The 22,677-nt window shown below is 35.1% G+C and overlaps 3 protein-coding genes and 1 non-coding gene across 8 annotated transcripts; 3 read left to right on the top strand and 1 right to left on the bottom strand.

Annotated features, from left to right (window-relative positions):
• The first annotated feature begins 5,869 nt into the window (after positions 1–5,869).
• LOC105156563 (protein NRT1/ PTR FAMILY 4.6) lies at positions 5,870–10,810 on the top strand. The gene is made up of 5 exons (XM_011072731.3): positions 5,870–6,164; positions 6,347–6,455; positions 6,941–7,158; positions 8,938–9,378; positions 9,560–10,810. Exons 1-5 carry the CDS (start codon positions 6,162–6,164, stop codon positions 10,535–10,537), a joined length of 1,749 nt encoding a protein of 582 aa, XP_011071033.1. The 5' UTR covers positions 5,870–6,161; the 3' UTR covers positions 10,538–10,810.
• A 99-nt stretch (positions 10,811–10,909) lies between these two features.
• On the bottom strand, positions 10,910–12,989 carry LOC105156562 (glyoxal oxidase-related protein). Its single transcript, XM_088877633.1, has 2 exons — positions 12,896–12,989; positions 10,910–12,817 (listed from the first exon to the last, which is right to left on the bottom strand). The coding sequence occupies exons 1-2, from the start codon at positions 12,987–12,989 to the stop codon at positions 11,166–11,168; spliced, it is 1,746 nt and encodes a 581-aa protein (XP_088733759.1). The 3' UTR covers positions 10,910–11,165.
• Positions 10,913–10,985, top strand: TRNAA-AGC (transfer RNA alanine (anticodon AGC)). The gene has a single exon. It is a non-coding gene; the product is annotated as a tRNA-Ala (tRNA).
• A 3,147-nt stretch (positions 12,990–16,136) lies between the features above and the next one.
• On the top strand, positions 16,137–22,308 carry LOC105156561 (uncharacterized). 5 transcript variants are annotated; one of them, XM_020692031.2, is made up of 11 exons: positions 16,137–16,367; positions 16,931–17,240; positions 17,822–17,896; positions 18,007–18,578; positions 19,320–19,946; positions 20,131–20,285; positions 20,500–20,711; positions 20,803–20,930; positions 21,008–21,357; positions 21,438–21,541; positions 21,763–22,308. In XM_020692031.2, exons 2-11 carry the CDS (start codon positions 16,949–16,951, stop codon positions 21,831–21,833), a joined length of 2,586 nt encoding a protein of 861 aa, XP_020547690.1. In that variant the 5' UTR covers positions 16,137–16,367; positions 16,931–16,948; the 3' UTR covers positions 21,834–22,308. The 5 variants fall into 5 exon arrangements, with proteins under 5 accessions (XP_020547690.1, XP_011071029.1, XP_011071030.1 ...); XM_011072727.3 differs by having other exon boundaries at positions 17,819–17,896; XM_011072728.3 differs by lacking the exon at positions 16,137–16,367 and having other exon boundaries at positions 17,185–17,354; positions 17,819–17,896.
• The last annotated feature ends 369 nt before the right edge of the window (positions 22,309–22,677 follow it).

The raw sequence follows: 22,677 nt of genomic DNA, 5'->3' as shown, positions 1-22,677 counted from the left end.
TGATGTTTCTTTTTAAAAAAGATATAAAAGGTATTTCTTAAGACTTGATTTGAGATCGACTGCTGAAAGTTTGCTTCAAATTCAATTTGTTAGTCATAACATTTAGTTAAATATGAAGAACTATTCTATGTTAAGTTTCTTGAATATGAGTATGGCTTTGTTGTTTTAGTTTTTAAAAAATTTGACTCGTGCTTGATTTGATCTAATACTCATCTTACAAGCAATTTTCCATATTGTTCCTCATCAATCTCCTCGAACAGGTATATGATTTTTTGTTACACGTCCATAAATATCATACTCACACGTTAATTATATTTTTTTAATTCAAAATAATAATATATGTCAATGATCACGTGTTGGTGCACTAGTACAATATGAATTTTTTGAGACTATTTTATGTACCTCTGCAACTATAAAAATTACCTTTATATATGTTGAAGGCGATTTACATAATTGTAAAGACACATAAAATAGCTAGAAAAAATCCATATTGTATTAGTAATGGGACACAAAAGTTCAGCACGAAATTGTTATACAAGATTTATTTCAAAACAAATAAGTGCAACACTTGGACACTCTCACATTCTAAATATCGATATCTTAAAGATGTGAATTGGAAACAAAACTAATATTTAACTTTAAGCTCAAAGAACAAACTCAAGTTCATCTTATTTAATTTGATTCATTTTCTCAAGGCTCTATTTTATATACATACATTTTATTATAAAATGAAAAGGCCTTCCACACTCATAAACGGCGATGAATGACACCGTTGCACCAATTTTGTGTGAAATAAAAAATGCCCTTCAATTAATCTACAAATCTACACTATCATAAAAAGAAAAAGCACTCCACACTCACAAACGACGGTTAATGACACTGCTGCACCAACTTTTTAAATTTTACATTAACTCATAAATTAATTTTTTTTAATTATAATGTATTGATATATTTACTCTTATATATAATATATTTTAAAATATGAAAAATTATTTAGTATATACATACAAAAATCGCGAGGCACAACAACTAATACGAGAAAAAAAATAGAAAGAAAAAAAAAACAATAAAAATAAGTGCAGTGGTTATATGGGCAGAAACTTTGGTGGTGATTCATCCGTAATTGAGGACAATAACCCGGCGGCGTCCAAGGAGACACTCACGTGGTTGAGACAAGACTTTCTTTAAAACAAATAACAGAAAGCCAGTGTGTGGAACCCATCCCTCATTTTTTTAAATGAAAACCACTATTAATGTATATTGCCCTCCATTTCTAACAATATCATCAATCATGTTACCTTACTTTCTAACTCTTAATTTTTCTCCTAAATTTCAACTTATAATCATAGTGTAAATATTGTTTACCCTAAATCGTTATATACTTATATATATATTTATCCAAATTTAAATATGGTGTAAAAAAGTATTTTATCTTCTTTTGATGCCTGAAACGAATTTATGATTTAATAAAATAATAAACACTAATATGTGGATGGACCAAAAACTCGAACAAGGCTTTTTTAAGTGAAATAGCGTAATTTATTATTCAAAAGAATGCAATATACTTCAATTATCTTGTTGCAAAATTACAAAATATACTATTATTGAAATCATTTCGGGTTACAGCTTCCGATATTTAATCAATAGATTGTTAGGAGAATAATAATTAATAAAAATAGTAAAAATAATATGGTATACAAAAATTGTACTTGTTGCATGGAAAGCGACTATGCATAGGTCTCTCTATTGTATGATTTCATATAAATCACTCATGCAAAAGTAATCAAGTAGTCCTAATAAATACATATATATTAGGGTTTAACTATTTAAAATGCAATGAAATAGAATCGTAAAAATCTTAAATTAATAATAAATTCAAAATTTATTTAAAAATCATAGTGCAACCTTCATAAAAATACACCACATCACATATATTGTTTTTAACGAATATAAAGTCTCAAGCTTCTTAAATCCTAACACAAAATATTTTTACTTATATAGGTAGCCGCCCCCCTCCCCCCCGGCGGCTTCTCTCCATATATAGCCATTATATTATAGGGTAGGATGGGCGTATGGCCAACCTCATTAAAATCAGGAGGGTTAGTATGCCCGACAGCTTTTGACTAAAGAATATTTTATTTACGTTATTTAATTTGTGAAAATTTGAGTATTAGTTACTCACCCCTAATTAACTATATTATATTATATATGTTAATTTCAAGAAATCTATGGTAGTGTTTGAATTTGCTTTTGAGTGTTTTGTTTGGATGTTTTGGAGATAGAGAGAGAAAAATAAAAATAAGTAAGTATGTGTTGGAGATAGATGGTATATTTGGATTTGTATTTTGAGGTAATTTAAAATATTTTAAAATAAGTGGTGTAGGTTTGCTGTTGGGATTTGGGAGACAACTATCACACTATTTGTTGTCAAATCATATCTCTTTTATATGAATTTTTATATATAAATATTGTATGTTTAATATTGTATTTTTGTGAAACAAAAAGTTTAGTTTCATTAACAAATCATGTTTCTTTATATTATATATAAATAGAAAGGTGAAAAAAAAACCACACAGCTAAGTATAAAAAATACAAAAACAAAAATTAAATGTATTTTATTTAAAAATACTTAAACATAAAACCAAACATAGTGTATACAATTCGTATGCAGTATGCCTTACTTTTTATTCATTTACAGAGAATCGACTTATCCCTCTCCCGCTCATCACATTAATATATTTATATTTTTATATATTTTAATAAAATCAGTTGAGATTCCTAAATCTTTGAGTTTTATTTTTTAAAAAAAAATTATATGCCATGTCAGACAAAAATTACAAAATTAAAAATCAATAACTAATAAAGTTTAATTAATTAATTAATTAGAGTTGCAGTGCTGTCGATCTAATATATTTTGTTGTTGGGACTCATTGAATGTGTTTCTTCAATTCAGCTGTTTGTCCTTTTCGGAGAACAGTAGTGACCAATTCCAATACTCTAACGTGGCACATTTTAAGGGGCTGGAAATTAGTAAAAGACTTAAAACGTTGCTATTGAAAGCAATTTGTGGATGAATAAAATTAATTTATTTGGTCAAAATTCAGCAATTATGACCATTAAAAGCTATCTACAACTATATATCAATTGGTCAAAGATTATGTGGCCATTCAGCATTCAAGACTTGATATTACATATGTTTAGATGTAAAAGTAAAGAGAAGAGTCACATTTCATTTATCTTTTTTGCATATATACAAATTATGATTATGTATATAGGAATATACAAATTTATGGTCACTTGTGAACAATTTCAGTTTCATTTTATGTTTAGAGAAATCTAATAAGCGTTTCAAATGTAAAGATCAATTTAATATGTCGAGTTTTTGACTACCACAGACTATGATATATTGCTGATTTTTTGTGAGTTATGTATTTTTTGGATTTAACAGAAAAAATTACTCTTAAAGTAAGTATAGAGGTCAATATATCATTTTATTATTATTATTATTTTAATAGATTTTAAATTTCGAAGTTCATAAACCCTAAAATAGAATTTGAATGTCAATTGGTGGATTGGTCCCTTGTCGTGGATTATAGAGTTCCCAGTACATGGAAAGTTGACCAGTTATATAGTGTTGACTGAGAAGGTGGAGAGGTTGAATGCCCATATCTAAGAGATGATATATGACATGTAAAGTCATTCAATTTTCCCTTTGAAAAATTTTATCTGCATATTATATTTTAATGAGATTGTTCTGCCCGTGAAACTACAAACACTATGACTTGATTGTCCATCTACATGAACGAATGAATATATATATTGTCATATATGGATACAAATTAAAATATCTACTTGAAGGATACTATTGTTTCTTTTCTGGATAGTTGGAACATTTTAATTTCATTAATGATATTTCAAGAGACTCATAATAAATTCTTTACGCTCCTATGCATGAAATATAGAACACGAAATAACTGCAAAAATAAAATTATTTTTTATTCTTTTCTCTTTTTTTTTTCATGTTTTAATTGCAATAGGTGTTTCTCTCAGAGAGTCGTTATCATCTTCATTGTCTGAATTAGTGATTTTCATGTCTTTAGCACAAGTGTTCTCACAGACGGCGCCATTAATGATAGGGTAGCAGAGTCTAGCAGCACCACAATGACCTTAGAATTTTCATGAACATCCCTAGACCATTACAACGCTATTAAATTCCGATGCCCATCAAGTATAAACGCAATGTAGTTGTGATGTTAATTTTATATATAGGGTTCTTGGCAATAGGGAGAGGTGCAAGTGATGAGGGTTGGTTTACATGTTGGCTCAAAAAGCCAGATTTTTTACTAGCTTCAGCTATCCTTCACCATTCCTTTATGAAGCGTAAAAGAGCCTGTTCCTAGCCAACTTGATCCTAAAGACCCCTACTTTACTACAATCAAGATTCCATCCTGTGATCTTTTTCATTAATGCTCCATAACAATGACAACTGAATATTTTCCCAATAATCGATCTCACCCATCAAATTATCTTAATATATATATATCGAGTTGTAAGTATCTACTATGTTAACAAAGTAACCCAACAAATATTCTACGTTCACTCATCTTGTATTAGGATTTTAACGAAAGGGTATGTTCTATCAGGATAAAAAGCAATTACTGTCGCTGATAATTCTTTATCCGTCGATCATCGTCATGGATTCCTCTAGACAAGTGAAGCTCTAAGTCCAAGGACCCTGTTGCAACGCGTGTGACACAAAACTTTAAAAGAACCAATTCCTTATCTTTGTGTCTGCAAATTAGATAAAACTAATTGCAGTGGAACAAATAAAGAAATGGGGGAAATTTATAAGGTAATTAAGAATTGGAGGTCTTTTGGAAATGGGGAAAAATTATGTGATGGATTGATGAACCAACATGCCATAAATGGGGCTGTGGGGGCGCCAACGTTTTCACACTTTATTTTTCTAAGTTTATTTGGTCAAACATCACTAAGGTATCGTAATCTCTTTTCTTGCAAGGATTCGGTTAAAAGATTTGATGCTTTCCACTTTCCTCTCCTCATCTTAATTTACTCTATACTTACTATTCGAAATTTGTAACCAGACACACACTTTTTTCACTTCCCTTTTTAATATACTTGAGCGACTATATATATATATATATATATATTGATATCGATCATGTCACACACGCCAAAATATAGAAATCAGCTCATGATGATGGAAATTTATAGTTGACGAGGATTGAATCAAGTGTTCAAGGAGGACAGTTCAATAGTTCGGACACAACGCTTTCTTATGGAATATTCATATTCAAATTTTGAATGTGTTCTTGTGTGTGTGAGTGTCAAATATACCAAAAACAGAAGAAGAACAAAAAAGTAAGGCATTGAACCAAAATTTTAATATACAGAATCAAAGAGATCATTTAACTTAAAAACGGAAAATAACATAAATAGAAAAGTTGGTATTTGATTTCTAAGACGATGGGTATCTCTCTGGAGAAGAACAAAAAAAAAAAAAAAAGTTAGAAGACAATGACTTTTTAACAAATCACATGTTCTTTATCTCTTGAGAAAGATAAAAGTTATTAAATTCTGATTTTGACGTAAGATTAATTAGAATCAATTTTTTTTCTGAAAGAAACTGCAATAAAGTTCGTGCCTAACATGTTAGTATAGTTAGTCATATATAGCGAAATAAACAAATACATAAACAAGAAGAATATTATGACTAATCTAAAGTTACTATTGGGTAGAAAATACATTAGAAAAAAGGAGTTTGGGTTGGCGAGAATATATAGTTTAAAAAAAAAAAAATACATGACTCCTATTTTTCTCTCCTATTATAAAAGGATTGGAGGCATAGCTAGCCAGCAATCTATCGTCAAAAGGGACTCACACCCTCCTCTTAAATTTTGGCCCTTTCTCCTACGGCTCTTCATTAATTCATCATATATATTCACACACAAACACAAAGACACAGAGAGAGAGAGAGAGACATATATATATATATATATATGTGTGTGTGTGTGTGTGTGTATAGAGTGCCTGTGATGAGTGTGCGTGCCTGATCTGAGCCCTCTTGTTTGTATAGCCTGCGGAAGGGATTCTGTGTGAAGTCATCGGCGCGAGTTGATTGTAGAAGACGGAGAAAAATAATGGTGGGTTGGATCGCCTTTAATTTTCTTTTTTCTATCTGTTTTGGGCAGCCCATTTTCTTGCCTTGGACCGACAAACCATACATGTAAATACTATAATGTTTATGCATAATATATAGGTTTGTTTACTTGATAGTTTTCTTGCATCCTGTGATATTGAGTACTAGTGTTGGTTTGATGATTAGGAAGTGGAGAATCCATTAAGCAACACATGGGATGGGTATGTGGATTGGAGGGGAAGACCTGCTCTTAGAGGCAGACATGGCGGCATGCTCGCTGCTTCCTTTGTTTTGGGTCAGCTGATCTCTCTCTCTCTCTTACACACACACACACACACACACAGATATACTGTGAAAAGGGCAAGTTGGAAGTGGTGGGAATTCTCTCATGATCTCAACCAACAAACTTCGCTTTTTACTTCTAGACTTTCTATTGCACTTAATTGGTTTATGTAAAAATAAACCAAAGGACAGCAAATTATTTAACCAATCATTCCTCTCTATTTTTCTTCAAACTTAATTATTTCATCCCTTTTTCTAATTAAATTCGCGCCCCCGCCCCACAATATATTTTCAACAATATATATATATATATATATATGATCACCAAGAAAAAATAAGAAATCAAACAAGCGTTGAATTAAATGATATATTTCCAATTCTATTAGTAACATAATTAGCAAATAGTAAAAAAGAAATAGTTGATTTTTTTTAAGTTACATTTTGGAATATGGTTCTGATATTAAAATATTCTGAAAAAAAAAATGAACTTGGAAACAGTTGTGGAGGTGATGGAGAATTTGGCATATCTGGCAAATGCAAGCAACCTGGTGTTGTACCTTTCGGAGTACATGCATTTTTCGCCGTCGGAATCGGCTAACTCCGTCACCAATTTTATGGGGACGGCGTTTCTTCTGGCGCTTCTTGGTGGCTTCTTGTCCGATGCTTTCTTCACCTCGTATCAAATCTACCTCATCAGTGCACTCATTGAGTTCCTGGTACTACTATACCTGTTCTTTTTTCTTTCAGAAATAACTTCTTTTTGTATTTAATTTTCTGGTGTGCTTTTGGCTTATTTGTTGGGGGGGCTCAGAAATTTATGTGGTTTCGTGCTTCTTTCTGTCCGACTGTAACAATTGCAGGGCAAAAAACCATCCATAAGTGTTGGGAAATGTGAAGAAATTAGCCATTAAACTTTGATTTTTGGAAGATAGCGAGTGACTTTGAAGAATCTTGTTCATGAAGGCATTCAATTCAATAATCGTCTAACATTGCATTTTAATTTAATTAATCACATATGTGGCCTTAATCATTATAGTTTTAAATATGGCGTTTCATTGAATTTTGTAAAGTTGACATGTGATCTCAAATAAACTGAATAATTTTTATTTTTTATTTTTATTTAAAAAAAGAGAGAGATCAAAATCGATTCGTGTGGGATGACCAGCCCACTTGCTGCTGCTTTTTGTTTGTGAATTGGGTTTTTGATGGTTTGCTTCAAAATGAGAGAGAGAGAAAGAGAGAGGTTAGTTACAGTTTCTTTACTTTGTTTTGTCCTATCTACTCTGACAATTATCATAAATTGCAAGAAAACACAAAGTTTGTGATCTTCTATGTGTGCATATCGACAACCAAGACAATTGAAGGCCACATTTATGCCAACCAAGCATGCAAAACTCTGTAAGAAATTTAAACTAAATCCTCTTCACAAACTCATCACATCACCAACAAAATTCCTTCCTTTTATGAAACTCCACAATCATCAAAAACTTTACAAACATTAGCTGCAATCAAATTTCATTTTATCAAAATTCCCAAAGAAAATAGAGAGTTTGAGTTGGTGAAAAAAAAAAGGCTGAAAATGGTCAAAGGTAGTGGACATTTGTCTTCTTTTATATTTTTTATTTTTCGGTTCAAACTAAGACAAAAGCAAACTTCATTCTCTCAATACGTGGAAAATATGTTATGTTTCCTATCATTAATTGTTTTGTCTCTCGTTGTTTTTGATGTGTAATAAAACCATATTTCAACCAATAGCTTATCAACACCACTGCCTACAGTTTTGCATTCCCTTCCCACCACGTAATTTCGTGTTTACTTAAACAAAAACCCAAGTCGCTATTAATATAATTACACTCATTGTATACAAAGCTTCTTGAGATCATCACTATTAAAGGAAAGTCAGCGTGATTTGACAGTTGATGATTTATATACACGCCACCAACATTATGTTAAAGTTGAAAATTTCAGTAATATTATGAAAATAACGTGATGTGGTAAAATGCAATTATGAATGGTACTATATATGTTTGTGCATTTTTGAGAGAACAAGTGTGTGGTGAGTTATTGATTAGGGTACATCAGTATGTTGACATGTCATGGTACAAATGTACATATGAAGACACATCTCCTCTCCACTTAGTATTTTAGGAAAGCCACGTTTAGATAGTGACCATTTTAGGCCCAAAATTATCCCACACACTACAACTCTTTGCAAAATTGCTGGAAAATGTGAACAAACTTGTGCCCATGTTTATTCTTTCTAGACCTTCCAATTAGTGATATCCCACATTGGAAATTTAAATTTTTGATATGATGTAATTGTATTATTTTGACTCATTTGTTGGCGATTTTCATATTGCAGTGGTGATTGTTTTAAATAGCTTTTAATTTAAATTAAGTTATTCGGGACACATCAAGAATAACAAAAAGAAACAATTATCTTTTGACTCCTGATTCATACTCTTGTGACCTTCCAACTTGTTTTTGTTTAACAGGGCCTGGTAATACTCACAATACAAGCACGCTCAGGTTCCCTAAAACCACCAAAATGTGAGCTTGGCAACCCGGACATTCCATGCCAGCAAGTTCATGGTGGAAAAGCAGCAATGCTGTTCTCAGGCCTCTATCTTGTGGCGCTCGGTGTTGGAGGTATTAAGGGGTCGTTGCCGGCACATGGAGCTGAACAGTTTGATGAGAGCACTCCACGGGGGAGGAAGCAACGCTCAACGTTCTTCAATTACTTTGTGTTTTCCCTCTCGGCTGGTGCCTTGATTGCTGTGACCCTCGTTGTGTGGATTGAAGACAACAAGGGGTGGGAGTGGGGGTTCGGTGTTTCAACATTGACGATATTCTTGTCGATACCCATCTTTCTAGCTGGTTCAGTGTTTTACAGGAACAAGATTCCTCTTGGAAGTCCACTTACAACGATATGTAAGGTATGTTTTCCCCATTACAAGAAGTTTAAATACGTCTATCCAGAAGTAATTCTCAATGTCAAAAATTATGAACCTGGAAGAAAGAATGTTGGATGATGCCTTATCTGTTTCCTGCTATATTACTCACAATGAGACAGGCTGTTGCTTTGTCCTTATCAAATTGTTCTAACCTGTTGAGCAGGTTCTCATAGCTTCCTTGCTAAACACTTGCATGCCAAGAAGTTCCAGTAACGCCATTGCAAGTATGTCTACGAGCCCATCTCCAACTCCATTCCCTGAGGAAGAAATTGCAACTGGAAACGGCAAAGACACAAAGTCATCTCATGAATCTCCATCAGAGAGCCTCAAATTTCTCAACAGAGCAGTGGTAAACAAACCAGCATGCGACATGCTAAAATGCTCGGTACAACAATTGGAAGAAGTCAAGATTGTCATAAAGATCCTCCCAGTCTTTGGTTGCACCATAATGCTCAACTGTTGTCTCGCTCAGCTCTCCACCTTTTCCGTCCAACAAGCAGCCACTATGAACACAAAGCTCGGATCCTTAAAAGTCCCACCGGCCTCTCTGCCCATTTTTCCTGTTGTCTTCATCATGATCCTTGCACCGCTATACGACCATGTGATCATCCCATTTGCACGAAGAGTAACAAAATCCGAGACGGGGATTACTCACCTCCAGCGCATTGGAGTCGGCCTAGTCCTCTCCATAGTAGCCATGGCTGTGGCGGCACTGGTTGAGATCAAGCGCAAGAGAGTAGCAACTGAATCTGGATTGCTCGACTCCACCAAGCCATTGCCCATTACGTTCTTCTGGATTGCGTTGCAGTACTTGTTTCTGGGATCAGCCGATCTTTTCACCTTAGCCGGGCTGCTGGAGTTCTTCTTCACAGAAGCACCATTTAGCATGAGATCATTGGCCACTGCACTATCTTGGGCATCATTAGCAATGGGATATTACTTGAGCACTGTCATTGTATCAATAGTTAACAGCATCACCGGTGACTCCAAGCACAAGCCATGGCTCTCGGGCAGCAACTTGAATCAGTACCATCTGGAGAGATTTTACTGGCTAATGTGTGTCTTGAGTGGATTGAACTTCCTGCATTATCTTTTTTGGGCAACAAAGTACAAGTACAGATCAAGGAGGCCTGACAAATAGTATTAGGCTGTGGAAATGTGTTGTTCAAGTTGGCAATTTTCATGTCTATTGACCGACGGGGGAATCGTGCAACCGGAGAAATCTTTTTGGCTGTAAATATTCCGATGATTTGCTGATCATGGAGGCACAGCAAGAGGTACTAGATCTGGCTACAGCATAAATTGGATCATATCAAAAGTCCAATGTTAGTTCTTGTTTTGTAACATCATGTTCAATACTGATATCAGAATGATCTGGTCACCCTTGAAATGGAAAGAACTTGATCTCATCGAATTTTCCACTGTTTGCAAATCAACAACATGACTTTGTTCCCATAACTCAAAAAAATTCCTTAATTTCTTTGGCAATTAAGAAAAAATAAGTGCCCTAACAACAGGGGATGTAGCTCAGATGGTAGAGCGCTCGCTTAGCATGCGAGAGGTACGGGGATCGATACCCCGCATCTCCACTACTTAATTTTCATTTTTGCTTGATGCTTGATCAATTCATGTCTGATTTGATGTTGATACGCATGAAAACAACTCAAGCAGCTAACATGAAAAGGGAATAATTGTCAAGAGAATTGACACTACTATTGCTCCTTCTATTCTTACATTTTCCTCATCCGTTCAAACAATCAAGAGTTCAGTTATTTAATTCTGATCCAAACACAATGTCCAGGTACGCCCTGGTGCACCACGAACAGCATATAATAACCCGGAGGTGCAATGTTAGCTGTTGGAGGCGCGTACACAGTAACCTTATGGTCAAAAGCAGAAAGCTGGTGGGCATTCACGACGTACAACACCAGAAGCCTCTGGTTCATCGCGAATGAATGTGTGGTGAACGAGGGTGCAGCCATTGCAACCATGTATTCTCCCACATGCTGGTACATCCCTAAGGTGAAAGTGATGGCGAACTGCTGGCCGTACGATATGACATTATTAGAGGGACCCTCTGTTGACAGAATTGAAGGGCGGAGATGGGCGTGCTCTGAGGCCAGGTATGGTGGAGAAAATGCTTCCAAGCTTAGCTCCGTGGGGTACCTGACGCCTGTGAAGTTGTACCTCACGTGCGGATTGCTTCCGCCGACTAGAACTCTTCCGTCGGGCAGCAAGGTAGCTGCTGAGTGGTACATTCTAGCAATTTTAGTGGGATTGAGCACACTGAATCTTTTAGTCGGGTCGGGTTCATATGGTTTGTAAATAACCGGGTTCAACACAGGGTTGATCGCGCATTCCCACCCAGCCGTTCCATTTGCGGCCCCGTTGACAATGATGACATCACCCGTCGGTAAAAGTAGCATGTCGGGCATCACCCGACCCATTGGCATATCCTCCATTTCCCATTTCGGTTCTTGATCCGTAACCCGGATTCTTCCACATGAACTCGAAGCTGCCACGTACAAACCCTCTACAGCCTTCATATAAGCGCCACCTCTTGCACCACCGCACACCATCACCTCCACTTCCGGATGAGACGGAGAGTCATCCCATTCTCCGGCAGTTAACTTCAATGGCAGCATCACAGAGGAGCCTGTTGCTGGGTACGTTCTTTTTTCGCCGGGGATCACCGGAAATTCTTTAACAATCTTGTTCTTCTTGTAGTTCAACAGTACAGAACGCTGGTTAGCGAAGACAAAGAGGTTGCCGTCGGGCAACAGGTACAAGAATGGATAAAGATTGTTCTCTTCTTTCATATCAGTGGTTTCTTTCAAGAATGGGAAATAATAAAAGCTGTTTTCAAATGTGTTCTTGGGGAAAAATTCGTAGCTAAAAGAGCTTCTTCCACCTACTATGATCACACGTCCATCGGGCAGAATATGATCAGAAGAATACCATCTATGAACTGTTAAGTTCTGGTGCAGCTCGATCCAATCGCATTGGTCATCATCACAGGGTCTGAAGAGCCTTATTTTATGGCCACCACCATGATAACCACCAGTTTGTATAAGGGTTCCTTCAGAATTAACGGCGCCGGAGGAGCACCAGACGTCGGTTTTCACCAGGAGCGGGCGGTAGGTATTCGAAGCCACATCGTAGAGGAGGGAGTGTGCTGTGCAATCCTGTGAAACGGCTTCATCGCTGTGTCTACATTTTCCGGAGGGTAGGGTTAGGTTTGAAGGGCCAAAATCCGTGCGATCAAAGATTAGGACTTTGTTGTTGTAGAGGAGTTGCATGTGCATGGCGGAGACCCCGATGGTTTCCTGCAGAAGGGACCATTCTCCGCCGCCGACCATGGTGTCGGAGTTGTGTGATGTGGTGGGTAAAGAAATGCTTGATGAGAAGAAGAGTGAGGTCGAAATGTGTGATTGAAATCTTGATGGGGAGGCGGAGGAGGATAAAATGTCCGGCGACATGGAGGGGTCGAGCTCGCGTCCGCCGCGGGGACGGGGACGGTGTTGTGAGCTGAAAGTAAAGAGTGAAATAATGACGAGTAGTAAGAAGAAGAAAGACAGATTCTTGAATGCCATTGAAGAGAATTTCTTGACTTTCTTGATCTGATGGAAAATAATGTGAGGAGACTTTATATTTAAAAACGGAGAAACTGAAAATCAAAATCCACCATCAACATTCTTCTTTTTCTGCAAAGCTCCCTTTTCAGGGTTTTTTCTTTAAACGACCCAGGTTATAATTTAATCATTAATTTAATCATTAATAATATAAAATGTATATATAATTAAATAAATAACTAATTTATAATAAACTAATAATTATTGTTAAAAATCAATACAGTGATGGAAACTTTTGATCTTTTAGTTATGGATTCTCCATTGCACCAATTAAATTAAGTCTTATTGGCATTTTGAGGCTTTTGTTGAGCACAAAGTCGTGGAGTCGTTGTAAATTAAAATGTGCGTAGCGGGTAATTAATAACTTTAATGCTTACTTTTCCAAAATAAGTTAACAACTTTAAAACTTATTCATTTCTATTTTGCTAAATTTGACAAAGAATACCATTTTTTTCTTTAATTTCTGACTAGCTATCGGAGTATAGCCAATATATGTCATATATAATTCTAAATTTTTGTTATATTTTTATAATTGATGAAATAATAAATAAATAAAACTAATATTTTCTGAACATTTTTTATTAACTTCAAATATACAAATAGATTTTATTATTAAAAAAACAAAAACTTAAAGAGATGGCCATAATATGTAAGAATAAATAAGTTTGCCGACATTCTAATCAACATATTGCGTACCAAAAATAATTATTATAATCCCGTCATAGTATAGACATCCCCTCATGTTGTTACTACTTGTCGTAGCTATCAATTTTAAGACTGTCAAGGGAATTAAGGATATATATCTGCCAAAAGCACGTTTTCATTATTTTCTTCTGTTCAACTAAATATTTAGATCTGCTTCAAATGTCAGTTCATTTCTGAATCATCGAAAAATGCAGGACTCATAATTTAATGCCTATTGTACAATTACAAAGTTTTGGAAGCAGCAGACCCCCACATCACATTTTTTCACGCAATTGTCCAGTGACCTGTCGTGTTGATAAATTTTTGTTTTATATTTGATATATAAATATTATGTGTATAAAGTTTATACTATATATATATATATAAACTATTAAAACCTCATTATGAAATAAATTTATAAATCCAATATCCAATCTTTAATGGACTAATCACGATTTGTGTCATTGTGGATAGTGTTAGAATGATATTGATTTTCTATCACATTTTTGTATCCCATATGTTAGTATTATGCGATCGAGTAATTGACATTTATTCTTTTCAAACTAAAAATACAATTAAATTAAACTGTAATTTAAAAATAGAATCACATAAAATCAGAGGTTATTGTAAACTAATTTTCGGAAAATTGTTATCAAAGGACTAGTTCGGTGTTGTGTTGTGGGCTCGTAGCCCATGAAAACTTATATAAAATTGTTATACGTTGTTGGTGGGGAAGCAAAAAAGAAAAAGTACATTTATCGACTCAACCCAATATTGAATAATTTACAATTAATTATAAATATTTTTTATTATTTAAAAAATTATAATTTTTTTTAAAAATTAATTACCGTCTAGTAAATACCTCCTACAATGACTGTCATGATAAAATATTTAAAATTTTAAAATGATGATGGATCATTTATAATTATGGAAAAATTCAAAAATATTCCATTGTAATTAAATAACGTGTTTTAAGATAAATTCACTAAACACCATTTCATTATGGAATACATCTTACAAAGCATAGACACGTTTCTGCATTTGAGTAAGATTTTTTTTTTTTTTTAATTCGAACGAAAGGATTTGAATTTGAAGGTATAAATGAATTTAAAATTTATCGTAATACAACAAAATATAATTTATAATAAAAGCTTAAGAATTTAAAATTCTTTACTACATAAGCTTATAAAAACAGGTTTGATGTATTTATTACTATGGATTTAAAGTCTTTAAATTCAAACACAAGGCAATGGACTTCTTTTTCGTGTGAAAAAGTTTGAGTAATTAATTTTGATGGGATCATATCATGTTTTTAATGATTGTAGGTACTTAATTTATAGAGGGTACATTATTTATATATTACTAACCAACGTAAAGAATAAAAAACTCAACCTATTTAATTAAAAAAAAACTCATTATTAATTGAATCATGAAATAATTCGTCAAATTTGAAAAACACGATCTCACTATGAATGCAAACAAGTGGTTGTGAAATGTTTCCTTGGAATTAATAATATCAAAATTTCATAATATGTTGACGAGGATTGAGAAAAATTAAAAAATAATAAGTATATATTTAGATAAAAAGTTTATATTAATTAGGATTTTTATTTTTAAGTTTAATTCTAGTAAGATTTTTTTATTGTAAACTTATAAATACACGGACTCATTTCATTATTCAATACTTTGATGAATATTCTTTTCATAAACCTTTAGATTTATCATTAGGCTTGTTTTGATTTAAATGTCATACATTGCCTTCTTTTTTTTTTTTAAATTATTACACCGATTCAATTAATACATTAATATACTAAGAATGATTAACAATAAATTAAAATAATTATCCATTCAACTAGTTCATCAACATAATTGTAAATTGTAGCAATTTCTGCTCGTACTTATCTTTTTATTCTCAGTATTTATTTTTTATTAGTATTCCAGTATTTAATTTTTTGTTGAGTTTGTTGCCAGTTAGATTTCAAAGTAAGTTAGTTTTCTTCTTTAGCTAGAACTCTATTCTTTATATATAGTTTCACATCTCTGTAACTTCAGAACTTGAGTTTAGATGAATAAAGCATAGTTTTTCATATTCTCTATTCTTTAATTTATTGCCATGGATGTACTCTATTTCCACCCGTCAAATTCTTCACATAAATATATTAAAATAATCCATATAAAGTGTAATAAAGTACCTACACATTCGACAAGACTTAAATTCATAACTTCAACCTTAGTCATGAGATTTCATGCTTAGCTTCAATTACTAGATTAACACATCATTAGTATTACATACTTTATAGAAAATGAGTAAATGGCAAAAATTCGATTTTGTAAGAAACTTTACGCCTATTTCCTTTGAGAATTAGTAGAAGTATTTGAGCAAGGAAATAGCCGTATGGAGAAAGAATAAAATAAAATAAAAAAGAGATTGCTTGAGAGTATATTTCCATAATTACATATCTTTGGATACAAATGAATGAAGCATGGTCCGTGATCTCGAGTCCTACTTTACTTAGACTACTCCGCGGGTTCACCATTCTTCTGTGCGGATCCGGTTATCTGTTTTTTATTTCATTCGCACTGGAGTGTTCTTAAATCCGGTTCATCGTCGAATCTGTTCGCCGCTGCTCCATCGGAACGCCAATCTCCGATAAGGTAAAATTTTGCGATCACCTTCATTCCTACGTACGATATGCAAAATTGTCAATTGCATCAAATTTATAGACTCGCGTTGTAGAATTTTCGGTTGGTTTGAAATGTGCTAGAGTGTTGTGTTCGTGTGTGAAGTTATTAACGTAACTGCACGATTGAAGACCTAGATTTGTGGAATCGGTGAATAGCTATCTGTTGGAGTTTGGTACGCTGTTCTGATTTGAGTTGGATGGTTTATGATTTTTGTGTTCGCCAATCTGGGTTTTATGTATGCGGAAATGAAAGTTATTCATGATTTTTTATGGAATAGGTGAACTTTTTGATTTAAGTAGATATGGCATTGGAAGTTGGATATTCGGATTAAGTGCCTATTGCATTGATGTTGCTAAATAAATTTGGTTGGTAAATGGATTAGTCATTCTTTTGAGAGTATATGCATGTGAATATTTCGAATTGAAATTCTGAAGTTGATGTTCAGATGTAAATAAATTGAATGAGACTGATTTATTTTTCCTGTTTACGAAAACAGTTTGAAGCTATAATTGTGATCTTTCTTGATGTTGCAGAAATAATTTTGGCAGAAAATGAATTTCTTGATGCTGAGGTCTAATAATCAGACTGCAATTCAGGAGCAACAGTCTGTTAATGAGACTCAGGTAGAGCCAAATCATGCATCAAAACGGGGTACTACATTAGAAGGTCTAATTGCTGAAGAGAAATTACCACAGAAAACATCTTCTGAATCCCACATTTCCGAAATTGATGATTATGGGGATGAGAACGATCGCACGGCAGGTTCAAGTGGGAAGAGTGACTCTCAACTTGATGGCCACATAGATGTTTCAGAAAATGGTGGATCGATAATCATTCCATGTAGTATGACCTCTTGCTTGCCCGCAATGGTCTACAGTATTCAGTTACATGTTTACTTGATCAGAGTTGGCCTGTGAATCAATAGAATCATGCTGAATGATCTCCTCACCTTATCTGGTTACTACAAACTTTCCTTAATTAAGAAACATATTGATGATTCCCAATTCCACCAGCACCCCCAATGTCCATTTGGGCTTAGCTTTACATTTTCTGCGTGTCTTGTGCCAGTTCGCGGCATTTGTTGCATCTAATATTTGTTGAGTTACTCAATGCTTTCAGTGTGACAACACCAGAATGTTTTTTTGTTTTTGGTTAACTAGTCATGCTGATATGCTCAAGCTAAACTTTAGTCACCCAGGGTACAGGTACTCCGTGTTGTACAGACCTATCATTTCTTGGGAGTTCCCTTTTCGGTAGCAGCTAATGTGTTGACTTACCTGCTAAAATGAACTGGAGTTAGCTTCTGGATATGTGCTTAAGCTGTTATCTCTTTCTTCACTTCAGTTTTCAGAAAATGGTTTCACTTAATATCAAAAAATTATATTTTACAAACTGTTTAACTCATACATTGCTTTTTCCAGAAGAATTTCCTGACAACTGGACAGAGGCACCAGATATACTGTCATATCGCTCCCTAGATCGCAGCTTTGTTTTTCCTGGTATCTCTTTGACACACTCCCATCCCCCTAATGACATTATGTAGTATTCACACTTGAGTTGCTATTATGGGGTTTCCTCTTTTACATGTTTGCATATGTCCTTTTCTTAGGTGAACAAATCAGAATACTGGCATGTTTGTCTGCATGTAAGCAGGATACAGAAGTTATTACACCATTTAAAGTTGCTGCGGTCATGAACAAGAATGGGCTCCGACCAAGCCCGCGGAAACAAAATGATAAAGTCGGAGAAGAACCAAATCCAATTTCGCAAGCAGTAGATGCAATTACTCAGCAAAACAATCAAAATGGTGATATTATGATGAAAGGGAATATTGATTCACAAAAGTATGTGTCAACTGGTGAATCTCTCCTCAGAATGGAAAATCATAGGAGACAGACTGAACAATTGTTGCAAAGGTTCAATAGTTCACATTTTTTTGCTCGAATTGCTGAGTCAAATGAACCGCTTTGGTCTAAAAGTAGAGCTCAAGAAGCCCATCCCAAATTGTCCGAGATATTTGAACAAAAATTGAAGGAAGATTCTTCAGCAACTGCAAAGACTCTGAGAAACAAGAATCCTGTTAGTGCTGTGATTGACAGAGGAACATTTGATGCTCGGACATCTGGGGGAGTTGCCAGAGGTGCTGTCAAGTGCTGCTCACTTCCAAATGGGGACATAGTGGTATGTTTTGCAGAAACATGAAAAAGTTCATTATTACACTTTTTAATCCTGGGTGGATACTACTTGCTGCCATAGACATTTTATTATCTTACTTTAAGGGGTTTGGATTAGAAGGTCACTTTTCTCTATTACTCTTTAACTTGGTAATTTAGAATCTAAAAGCTGGTGCATACATGAAAGTTTTGCCCAGGCAGATCATTTGTCAAAAATGGTTGGAGAATTTGCAAAAGCAGTGTAGGTAATCGGACATCTTTTCGAGCCTTAGCACCCTGGTTGACCTATAGAAGATATGTGGCACTATGAGCTAATTTAGAGCTGGTTCTGTCTGTTTTCACCATGATACAATTCCTTGGTGGTTTAGGATCTAAAGTTCCTATGTGAAACTGCACTAGGATCCACCAACATGGTTTTCTTTTACTTAGTACAAACAGCCAGTCCTGGTGCATGTGCAACTGAATTTATGTTGAAAATCTTTATATTTGCTTTTCTGCCTATTTCACTTTACCTCTATGCTTGTGATTTCGTGAATAGGTGTAATTACAGAAAAAGATTAAGGGTTAGAGCTCCTGAATTAGGTGTAGAGTTAGCATTTAGCATTTCTTGATGCTTTTTAGCTTGTCCTGGTGTCCTACACTGTATGTTTGTTTCTTCCTGAAAACAATTGCTTCTTTTTAACTGACAGTCTTGGTTGCATGTGTTACTGTTGATTTGAACTCCATTTTCTCGTTTGGAAGGATTCAGGTACTTTTACAGGTAAATGTTGGGGTTGAGTTTATGAAGGATCCGATCCTGGAGATTCTTCAGTTTGAAAAGCATCATAAAAGAAATCCGATTCTTGAGAATGAGCACACTCTCACTTCCTTTAATCATGACCCTTCCAGCGAATTATTAAAGTGGTTGCTTCCGTTAGAAAAGTCTCTTCCACCTCGTACTTTATCACCTCCTATATTGAGTTCCACTACAAGTATTCGGAGCACTTCTGCGAGAACTACGGTATCTGGATCTTCTGGTTCTCAGCTTTTCTCTTTTGGTCATTTCAGAAGTTATTCTATGTCCTCGCTTCCGCCAAATATGACTCCACCACAAGCCATTCCAAAACCTACTGCTAAACCAAGCTTTGACCCAGAAGACTGGAGCCAATTTTCATTCAGGAAGATTGTGGAAAGTGGAAAAAGTGGGAATGAAGTGCTACTATCTTTTCGTGGTGTGCCATTGGAGCCCGAGAGATTTTCTGTTAGGTGTGGTTTGGAAGGAATATTTACACCTGGAAGAAGGTGGAGAAGAAAAATTGAGATAATTCAACCCATAGAAATTCGTTCTTTTTCTGTTGATTGCAACACAGATAATCTTCTTTGTGTCCATGTAAAGGTGTGGTTTCCTTTATCTCCCTCCCCAGTGTCTTTCTCCACCTCCTTTATCCTTTCTCAGTTAGTATAGTTGTTATGATTGGAATCTTGTCAACAAAGATCTCATCAAAGTTGATTATGGATGATTCTGGAATATATAATACTGGTTTTGGGCATTAACACACAGGACCTGATGATCTTTGCAGAATGTTTCACCTGAAAATGCACAGGACATTGTGGTCTTCATAGATTCCATAACAATAATTTTTGAAGAGGCATCAAAAGGTGGACCACCCTTATCTTTACCGATAGCTTGCACAGAAGCTGGGAACGAGTACAGTTTACCGAATTTAGAGCTCAGGTTCTTTGTCTGCTTAATGTCCTTTAATTAACTTGTTGCGTCTTGCATGGCGGAACATATTTGCTAGATATTTTAAAACCTTTTTACTAATCATACCTAATATAGTTAATTTCATTAAGAAAGTGCTGCTTGAACCTCTTTATGTTTTTTAGTTATCAGAAATTCATCTTGATTGAGAAACTCCTTTGGTGGTAGTAATATGTGTAATTGGCAGGAGAGGTGAAGAACATTCTTTTATTCTGAAACCTGCAAAGACATTATCAAAGCATCCCAAGGGTAAGACTTATGGTAATTTACAACTGCCGCACTTGTCTCCTGCAAGTGCTGGATCAAGTTGGCATCCCTCACCCAATACTGAAGGGAAATATAGTGGAACCCTGTCCGATCAATTTGCAGTTCTTGTATCATGTCGATGCAATTATACTGGTATGAAGCCTGAGAATATGTGATTTTCTGGGATAATTTGGTCAAGAGATTTCTGTTTTCAGGGTACTTATGTACTTGTCTGTATCTGTAGAATCAAAGTTGTTTTTTAAGCAGCCAACAAATTGGCGGCCTCGTAATTCAAAGGATCTTATGATCTCAGTTGCATCTGAAACATCAAGACAAACTCTTGGATCAGATGGAACTCAACTGCCTATTCAGGTTGTCCATGGAATGTTGCAGTCATTTTTCTTCTGTATGAAATTGCTAACTTCAGCTTGTGTGGCTCAAAATTTCAGATTTTAACTCTTCAAGCATCAAATATGACATTCGAGGATCTGACATTGACAGTTCTGGCCCCAGCATCATTTACTTCTCCTTATGTATTGTCCTTGAGTAATTCACCATCTTCACCTTTGAGTCCCTTTGCTGCACATCGTGAGCCGGCAAAAATAATGAATAGTGATACACAAGGAGCTGATGTGCATGGGCTGAGCTCCGTGTCTCTGAATCAAGGACAGAACGTGGACGACGGTGATGCTCCGCAATCAGTTTCTATTAAGGAGCATCCTATGCCCATATCTGATGCAGTTCCCAGAAGTGATCTGGGTTGCACACATTTATGGTTGCAGAGTAGAGTTCCGTTAGGGTATATCATCTCTCTTGCTTTGATATCCGTTTCTCTTTTAACTTACTCAATTCCTAAGGGTTTGTTTCTCTTTGCACCAGCTGTGTCCCTTCTAAATCTACAACGACCATCAAGCTTGAAGTTCTCCCTTTGACTGATGGCATAATCACTCTTGATTCTCTACAAATTGATGTTAAGGAGAAAGGTGAAAATGTCTCATGGTTCTCAATCATTTCGCCTCTGTCTGTAAATCAAGCATGTAAAATGGCAATCATGCACTTTTTGCTGTTCTGGATGTATTGATATATACTATGGTGGTCATATATGTGTGCTTGGTTGTTAATATGGTTTCAGTTGCTTTATTCTTGTATAACTCGCAAGAGTAATTTGTAAGTTAATGATTGGGAATTTATTTGGGTATGACAGGTCTTACCTATATACCTGAGCACGAGCTGAAGATTCATGCAACTACGAGCATTGCAACAACTAGAAAGTGAGGTGGCTCCTTTCAAGTTTTAATGATTTGATTGTTATCATTGTGGTCCTGGCAAGATACTCAAGTTGCTGAGCGGCACTGGGCCTTTTCTATTCTCTAATCATATGAGTTATAGAACTTGGTCGCTCCAATTGCTATATCTGAGCGAAGCGTTGCACTCTCGTACCTTCTAGACCAGGCTTGACATATGGTCTTCTTCACATGTTCCTGGAGCATGCAAGTTAGATAATGGCAATCCATACTGGCCCTTTCATGTGAAGGGTACATTATGCACCCAATTGTAGCAGCATACATTTGACTTAAGTTTCAAGTTGATGTGAGCCTATTAGATTTTGTATAAGATAGAGTATACTAGGAAAGTATTATCTTTCAAATTTAATGGCAGATTTGTAAGAAAAACAGCTCCCAATTTGAGGTTGATTCATTGTTCGCAATTGAAGTTTTTATTTATGAATGGGAAAGCTAATTGTCCTATCTATGATCCTTGTGCTCCTTTCCGTCGTCAGTTCTTCTATATGATGTATAATCAATTTTGTTTAACATCAGGTAATTCCTTGTGCATTGTGTTATTGTCACATATGCTGCTCATTCCAGAATTTGCTGGACTAATAGTATTGCACAATTAGGAAATCAAGCTAACTGTGACACATGGTTGCAGAGAGTTGCGAACGGGCGTGCTGTTGGAAGATGGAACCTGTTACATATTGAACAATTGGTGCTGTTGGAAGATGGAACCTGTTACATATCGAACAATTGGTCAAGGTAAACGTTATAATTGCGACATCTTTGCATTTTAATTAAGTGGAGATAAAGATTATCTAACAAATCTATGACATCTCTGCATT

This window comes from Sesamum indicum, linkage group LG2 (genome assembly GCF_026168435.1).
Source record: "Sesamum indicum cultivar Baizhima isolate 11 linkage group LG2, ASM2616843v1, whole genome shotgun sequence".
Lineage (NCBI taxonomy): Eukaryota > Viridiplantae > Streptophyta > Magnoliopsida > Lamiales > Pedaliaceae > Sesamum > Sesamum indicum.
The sequence above is the reverse complement of the archived record's forward strand: the minus strand, read 5'-3'. Positions and strand labels throughout refer to the sequence as shown.

Bases quoted from the DNA above. Each gene is read 5' to 3' on its own strand.
- LOC105156563 (XM_011072731.3), top strand. The intron at 6,456-6,940 runs GTCAGCTGATCT...ACTTGGAAACAG, and splicing joins CGCTGCTTCCTTTGTTTTGG to TTGTGGAGGTGATGGAGAAT. The intron at 9,379-9,559 runs GTATGTTTTCCC...CCTGTTGAGCAG, and splicing joins CACTTACAACGATATGTAAG to GTTCTCATAGCTTCCTTGCT.
- LOC105156562 (XM_088877633.1), bottom strand. From the start codon at position 12,989: ATGGCATTCAAGAATCTGTCTTTCTTCTTCTTACTACTCGTCATTATT. The intron at 12,818-12,895 runs GACGCGAGCTCG...AATCACACATTT, and splicing joins CCGTCCCCGTCCCCGCGGCG to CGACCTCACTCTTCTTCTCA.
- LOC105156561 (XM_011072727.3), top strand. From the start codon at position 16,949: ATGAATTTCTTGATGCTGAGGTCTAATAATCAGACTGCAATTCAGGAG. The intron at 18,579-19,319 runs GTATGTTTTGCA...GGAAGGATTCAG, and splicing joins TTCCAAATGGGGACATAGTG to GTACTTTTACAGGTAAATGT. The intron at 20,931-21,007 runs GTTGTCCATGGA...TCAAAATTTCAG, and splicing joins GAACTCAACTGCCTATTCAG to ATTTTAACTCTTCAAGCATC.